This window comes from Rhinopithecus bieti, unplaced genomic scaffold (genome assembly GCF_001698545.2).
Source record: "Rhinopithecus bieti isolate Rb0 unplaced genomic scaffold, ASM169854v2 scaffold_38631, whole genome shotgun sequence".
NCBI lineage: Eukaryota > Metazoa > Chordata > Mammalia > Primates > Cercopithecidae > Rhinopithecus > Rhinopithecus bieti.
In genome coordinates, this window is record NW_016817145.1 from 1245855 (window position 1) to 1253947 (window position 8093).

An 8093-nucleotide genomic window follows, 5' to 3' on the forward strand; every position below is an offset into this window, starting at 1 on the left:
CATTTTCACCTAGTTTCCTAAAACTGTGCAATCCTCAACCCTGTGGTAAGTCTTTCCTTTGGTGTACTTTTCCCCTTCCTTTTAGTTTTCATTTTTGAATTCTTTCCTTAAATAGGCAAAAAATGAAGCTTTAGTGAAGGGGGCGTTGCAATAAATACATTTTAGTTATCTTTAGTATTTGTTTGTGAATCCCCTCAACCCGCCTGCCAGTCTCCCTTCATAGAGACTGGGTAACTTTCCTTCAAAACAAAGTAAAAAAACCCCAATTCATATGAAAACTAATAATTAAGACATTAAACTCTACATAATAATAATAAAACTACACATGATAATCATTTATCTCTTGGCTATACTAGTGGTACCTAGACTTATTAGGGAAAAGAAAACTACTTCAGAAAAAACTATCAAAATGAAGATGACTGATACAACAAGGTGACTGTTCAAAATGTATGTGGCTGATGAACATATACACAGATTAAAAATTTACATAACTTACATTTCAGTCATCTGATTTAGAAAGCTTCCGTTTCACATGTCGTGGAGGTTCCCAAGTGTCACTATCATCTGTTTCTTCTTCATCCTCTTCCTGGTCATCAATAACTTCATCTTCCTCCTCATTTTCCTCAAATAATTCTATACCTAATTCTGATCTTCTCTGTCTTTCTGCAAACCACTCTCTGACCTGCTCATAGCCCATATGTGATTTGTTAACAAGTTCATCAAGGTCTTGCTCATTAAGAAACTTGTGCTTCAGGTAATAATCCTTAAGTATTGCAGTTCCAGTTTTAAATTTTATGAGTGATGGTCCCCTGTCCCAGTTGTTAATTCTTTTGCTTCCTCTAGGCCGCCCACGCGGTCTTCCTCTTCCCCGTCCTTTGGGCCTCCCTCTCCCTCTTTTCCTAAGGGAAGACAGACCATTCATACTACTTGAATTGGCGCTCTGATAGTAGTAGTACCATTTCAAGTTTCCATTCTTCCAAGCATAACGGGTGTCCCCAAACCAACTAACTATGTCTGTTCTAGCAAGCCCGCTTTCTTTGGCCAACTTGTCATATTCTTCTGGTGATGGCCACTGTGTCCGGACAAATGCACTCTTAAGCATGTGCAGCTGCTCAGGTGTTTTTTTACATATCTTGCCTGTACTCCCTGACTTAGGTGCACCAGATTCATCTCCAGGAGAAGTTTCTCCAGCTTCTTCTTTGGAACTACCTGCATTACTTTCATCTATCTCCATTTTCTCTTCCTTTAAAGCTTTTGATTTCTTCTTCTCTGTAAACCAAGCATCGATTTCTCTTCTGGTAAGTTTGGTTTGTGCCCTTAACCTATTTAATTCTTCATCTGTAAGTACAGAGCTGTTGAGAAAACTTGCCTGAAGGACACGAAGCTGCTCTGCAGTTTTCTCTTTAAATTTTTGGGGAGTAAAGTCAGGAAAAGGATTCCAGGATTGCTTAGGCTGTGCAGTACCAACAGATGGGGATTCCGTGGTTTCATCACTGGAGTCTATAATAATGGTGGTAGAGGAATCATTGTTGAGATGTAAGCACTGATTACTCTTTGAATTTCTCTGGTTGTACCTTGTGTCACTAAACCATTTTTTAATCTCTCCTTTTGTCAGGCCTGTTATTTTCATAAGTCTGATAATTTCTGAATCATGGGGAAACTGATTTTTAAGGTAGCTAACTTTTAATTCTGCCAGTTGCTCTTTTGTCTTTTTCGCCCGAATGCCAAATGAATCAGGGTTTACCAATGCAGTTTCATGTTTGACACTTTGAGAAGTTGGAACTGCTGCTGTTGCTGGCTTTGTTTCTGCAGTAGGCTGAGCAGCAGGTACCTGACTTTTCTGTACATTATTTTGACTTGGAACGCCTGCCACTGTCAAGGCTATAGGTGCTGTAACTGGCAAGCTGTTTGTTCCAGCCACTTGAGTAAGGACCAGACCAGGCTGACCAACTATTTGGCATGTCTGTAAAATAGATGGTAAACCATTACTCCCTGTGGAAATGTGTGTAGGAATAACAGTTATGGTCTGAGGTACAGTATGCACTGTTCCATTGAATTGTTTCCTTCTTGCCTCCTCTACTTCCTCAGGAGTCCAACTAACACCATGTTTTAAACGTTGGGCTGAAAACCATATCTTGATCTGTTCCTCTGTATATTTTGCTTGAGCAGAAAGAACTGTAATTTCTGACATTGTTGGATAAGGGAATTTGTTGTAGGTGTTAAGTAAAAGAGGATTGTTATCCAATGCAGCATTGTAGGTGGGAATGCTATTAACAGGGATTAAGACTTTGGGAATCAAATTAGAATTCTGCTGAGCAGATACAGCAGTTATCACCTGTGCCAATCCAGGAAGAACTGCTGCCGGTGTCACTACTGTGCTGGCAGTACTTGGATGTATTCTGTTTACAATGGAAGTACTTGTATTAGATTCAGAAGCTGAAGAACTTGGGTTTTCTACAATTTCTTCACGGTCTGGTTTGATTTCATTCTCTTTCTCTTCAGGAACGTCCTCAACTGAGTTATGATGAACTGCAATCCGTTTGTTTTCCACTTTATTTTTCATCATTTTCATGATAGGAGTTTTACTGATAGATATTCCTGAAGAAGAAACTTCTGTAGGTTCTGCTTGCTCTAAATTCTCCTCTTTAACAAAACTACCATCAAAAGTCAGATCATTTATTGTTTGTTCAAAGATTGTCTGGTTATTACGTTTCACCATAGTCAACTTAAAATTCTCTTCTCCTGGGTGATATTTCAGATTATGCTCAGAAAGTGCATCATACCTTTTGGTAAGAAAATTGCATTCGACACAAACATAGGATGAATTTAGCACTACATTGGGATGTTCTGAATCCACATGAAAAGTAAACATATTTAGATCTGGAGTTTGAAAAGTACAATATTTACATTCATATCCACCTTCAACTTTTTTATTTTGCTGATTGTCTGAATCCACAGATTCATTAACTTCTTCATCACTTGAGATACTCTCTGCTCTGGTGTTTTCTACAGGTGTAAGTACAGGAGGACCTTCATCCAAATCTGATATCAACTCAAGGTCTGGATCTTGTTCACTGGCAAGGACCATGCAAGGTGTTGTTGATTTTCGCCTGCTTGCCATTCTGATGTTATGAGGAAAAGCTCAGTGGTGATTAAAAAGCATTGAGGCTTAAAACTGTTCAGTGTTCTTCATTTGAAAACAATGGCTTTTCGTTCTTCAAGTCCATTTTTGTGCTCAACAAGTCTCATTAGCAGCTTTCTCATGGTGCAATCAAGTAAAGAGCTTATTGTTGGCAGATAAAATACTGTTGAATTTCTGAAATTTTTGAAGCACAACTCCAATCACCTACATTAAAATAAATTTAAACATGTTTTAAAACAAGTAACTATGATCTTTTAAACAAATTATAGTTATAGTTCACTTATATGAAGTGGCTGGATAGCTCAGTTATAAAGATCTAGAATAAGATAAGAATCAGAAAAAATGTCCTCTGAAGATCAAAATAAATGTCTCCAAGCCAACTAACTTACTGAACGTTAAGTACTTTACCTTGGGTCAGACACAAGCTTATTCATTTGAATTTTTTAGCCAGCTATATATTAGAAGACAAGGGGGAAAGGGCCTGCTTTGGCAAGCACACTATTATTAATGTGAAATGGCAATGTTAACAAGGGAGGAACTTTAACACTATAAAAAACATTCACAGCTACTAAAATATTATGGCCATTAAGTGTGTAAGAAATTCAGCCTGGCCAATATAGTGAAACTCCATCTCTACTAAAAATACAAAAATTAGCCAGTTGCAGTGGCAGGTGCCTGTAGTCCCAGCTTGTCTGCAGGCTGAGGTAGGAGAATCACTTGAACCCAGGAGGCAGAGATTGCTGTAAGCCAAGATCACGCCACTACATTCCAGCCTGGGCAACAGAGTGAGACTCCGTTTCAAAAAAAAAAAAAGACAAGAAATTTAATCCATTAGTTCATTAGTTATGTCCTCTTCTTCCTACTGGTCTAACTCATCAGCCAAAAGCATGCTTCAAGTATGGCAAAAATAGCAAAGATGGAGGATGAATAATCAAAGTTTCAGAAACATTATTCTTTTTCTTTTTTTTTTTTTAAGACAGAGTCTCACTCTGCCACCCAGGCTGGAGTGCAGTGGCACAATCTCGGCTCACTGCAACCTCTACCTCCTGGGTTCAAACGATTCTCTTACCTCAGCCTCCCGAGTAGCTGGGATTACAGGTGCTTGCCACCACACCTGGCTAATTTTTGTAGTTTTAGTAGAGACGGTTTCACCACGTTGGCCAGGCTGGACTCGAACTCCTGACCTCAGGTAATCTGTCCACTTTGGCCTCCAAAAGTGCTAGGATTACAGGCATGAACCACCGTGCCTGGTCTACCAGAAACATTATGCTTAGCACTTGCCACAACGCTACCAAAAGTTATAAAGCATATCCAATCACATCAGTCTCCTGATACAGGTCCCCAATGTTGAAAGAATAATGTTCAAACTCCTTGTGGGACATATAATCCCTTTCACAACCTAGTCTAACCTCGCTTTCCTTCCTCCTATTTCCTTATGCTTTAGGTACACTAGAAATGACTGACAATTCACAGACATTCAATGCACTTTCAGACCCTTGCTCAGGTGCTTCCTTAGGTTAGGACACTGGATGCACTGATCTCTCTCTGTGCCCTCCAGGACAGCAGTCCCCAACCTTTTTGGCACCAGGGACCGGTTTCATGGAAGACCATTTTTCCACATACCACACTGCCGGGGGATGAGATGGTTTTGGGATGAAACTGTTCCACCTCAGATCAGGCATTAGATTCTCACAGGGAGTGTGCAACCTAGAGCCCTCGCATGTGCAGTCACAATAGGGTTGTGCTTCTATGAGAATCTAATGCCACCACTCATCTAACAGAAGGCAGAGTTCAGGCAGTAATGCTTGCTTGCCTACCTCTCACTTTCTGCTGTGCGGCCCAGTTCCTAACAGGTCATGGATTGGTACTGGTCCGTGGTACAGGGGTTGGGGAGCCCTACTAGAGACCACCTTCTCCCTTTCACTTGGTCTCATTTCCTCCCCTGTTTACTTTCTAGTCTAGTACTTACCATACTGTACATGGCAGAGTAATATTACATTTCTGTCCCTGCACCCCCATCCCTATCTGTGGTCTCCTTACTATAGATATTGTGTCTCTCTCTTTTTTTTAATAACAGCTTGCTATAATTTGGATGTTTGATCCCTCCAAATCTCATGTTGAAATTCGATCCCCAATGTTGGAGGTACAGCCTAACAGAAGGTGTCTGGGTCATGGGGTCAGATCCCTCGTGAACAGTTTGGTGCTGTCCATGTGGTTCTCACTTTATCAGTTCCTACAAGAGCTGATTGTTAGGAAAAGCCTGGCACCTCTCCCCTGTCTCTCTTGCTTCCTTTCTTGCCATGTGATCTCTGCACACATGGATTCCCCATCATCTTCTGTCATGAGTGGAAGCTGCCTGAGGCCATCACCAGAAGCAGATGCTGGAGCCATGTTTCTTGTACGGTCTGCAGAACTGTGAAACAAACCCTTCATCTTTCTAAAGTACCTAGCTCTGGGTATTCCTTTATAGGAACACGAAGAGACTGAGACACAACTTTTTTGAGATAAAACAAAGTCCCCAACACTCTGGATTGAGCCAAGAAACTTTGTATCTTCAACCTAATGCTCTCCCAGCTGAGCTATTTTGGCTGACATCTCATTAAGGTTGCATTCCCAAGTGCATACAAGAAGCCTGAATTCAGGGAGGTAATCACTCAATGTTTATTAAATTCACTAGAACGAACAGGAAAATAGTCCTACAAAACTCAACAAGACCTGCAGGAGGCATCACCATAGAGAACAGTATCTGAAATTCACAATAACTAAATCATCAAGAAAACACGAATTAGGATCATACAAATATATTTAAATAAATTTTATACCTAAAATTTGTAAAATAAAAAGTTTAATGCTAAAGTTTGTTTTTCTGAAGTCTAATCCAGATGAAAATGAATAAAATGGGTAAGTAATTTCACTTATTCTCCACCACAAATTAGAGCTATTTTTAATTTACTGGCACACTAGCTAAATGGAAGAGAAGAAAGTGCTTCAAAAATTATAAAGCAAAACCAGGTCCCCATGAGACAACACATCTAGTCAGTAAATGGAGAGACATTTTTAGGAAAGAGAGCAGTCCCAAGAGAGAATACCCTGATTTTGAAGGATGGTAAAAATCCTCCTCATTGGAATTATTCAAACACAGACTACACGTCCAAGCAGCAGAAGGAAAGTTGGACTAAATGTCCTTTGTTCCCTAATTTCCCATATTACCAAATAAAGAGCATCAGTTTAAAAATAATAGTGGTATTAATAATCCAGATCCCTACTCTCAAAGGTGTCATTCTTTTCTTCTTTAAAACATTCTTGATTTCTAAGATATTATAAAGAAATCACTAATATTTACAACTATTTCTTAACCAAATGTTATAAACTAAGCCAATGTTATCTTTTAATCAAATAGGGGTTGCCATTATTTTTTTTCAAGTATCAACACAGATGTTTGATCACTTTTTCTCATTAGAAACAAGGAATTCCTTAAATGGCTCTAAATAAGTGGTCCAGACATGGTGGTACACATCTGTAATCCAGCTATTCAAGAAGCCAAGGCAGGAAGATTCCTTGAGTCTACGAGTTCAAGACTGGGCAACATGGGAAGATACTGTTTCTAAAAAAATTGTAAGTGGAAGAGTAATAAATGAGCAGCACTCGTATTTTGAACAGTAAAGAGAATTGTTGAAAGGCAGAGGAGTAAGCTATTTTGTGACTGTTACTTTCCTGGAATCTGAGAGAGACTATATTTAATTGGGATATAATAATAGTTGGAAGGCAAGAGGGTTTCTTTCTGAAACTTTTTCCTCAAAGTGGTGGTTTTCAAACTTTTTGTTTTAAGCAAGGGAGCCCTTTCTTCAAACAAAATGCTATGAGAAATCCCAGGTCAAAACAGATAAAAGAGGAGCCATCAGCCAGGTGCGGTGGCTCACTTCTGCAATCCCAGCACTTTGGGAGGCTGAGGCCTGCGGATCACAGGGTCAGAAGATCAATCATCCTAGCCAACACTGAAACCCTGTCTCTACTAAAAATACAGAAATTAGCCAGGCGTGGTGGCATGCACCTGTAATATCCCAGCTACTCAGGAGGCTGAGGCAGGAGAATCACTTGAACTCGGGAGGTGGAGGCTGCAGTGAGCCGAGATTGCGCCACTGCACTCCAGCCTGGGTGACAGAGCGAGACTCTGTCTCAAAAAAAAGAAAAGAAAAAAGAGGAGCTGTCTGGTTGGAGGAGGCAGAGGTTAAACTACTCTCTGACCAAATTCCATGAATCTTACAATCCTCACTTCCACCTTTCAGGGATCCTGAGATGTGTTTAAAAGCCTTTGGCTTGGCCGGGAGCAGTGGCTCACTTCCATAATCCCAGCACTTTGGAAGGCCAACACGGGTGGAACTCGAGGGCAGGAGATCGAGACCATCCTGGCTAACATGGTGAAACCCTGTCTCTACTAAAAATACAAAAAACTAGCCGGGTGTGGTGGCAGGCGCCTGTAGTCCCAGCTACTTGGGAGGCTGAGGCAGGAGAATTGGGTGAACTTGGGAGGCGGAGCTTGCAGTGAGCTGAGATCACACAACTGCACTCCAGCCTGGGCGACAGAGCAAGACTCCGTCTCAAAAAATAAATAAATACATTAATTAATTAATTAAAATAAATAAAAGCCTTTGGCTTAAAACTTGAAACATACTGGCTGGGTGCGCCTGTAATCCCAGCACTTTGGGAGGCTGAGGAGGACGGATCACTTGAGGTCAGGAGTTCTAGACCAGCCTGGCCAACATGGTGAAACCCCATCTCTACTGAAAATATAAAAGTTAGCTGGGTGTGGTGGTGTACACCTGTAATCCTGCTACTTGGGAGGCTGAGGCAGGAGAATCACTTGAACTCAGGAGGTGGAGGTTGCAGTGAGCCAAGGTCCAGACATTGCACTCCAGCCTGGGTGATAGAGCCACACTCCATCTCAAAAAAA

The 8093-nt window shown here is 40.7% G+C and overlaps 1 protein-coding gene across 4 annotated transcripts in view; it reads right to left on the reverse strand.

Annotated features, from left to right (window-relative positions):
* ZHX1 (zinc fingers and homeoboxes 1) overlaps nucleotides 1–8093 on the reverse strand; it is a 32023-nt gene that overhangs the window by 4381 nt on the left and 19549 nt on the right. For all 4 annotated transcript variants that reach the window (XM_017855867.1, XM_017855868.1, XM_017855869.1 and 1 more), the window contains one exon: nucleotides 497–3346. In XM_017855867.1, the coding sequence (XP_017711356.1) occupies nucleotides 500–3121 (2622 nt within the window). In that variant the 5' untranslated portion in view covers nucleotides 3122–3346 and the 3' untranslated portion in view covers nucleotides 497–499. The remainder of the gene's footprint in view (nucleotides 1–496; nucleotides 3347–8093) is intronic.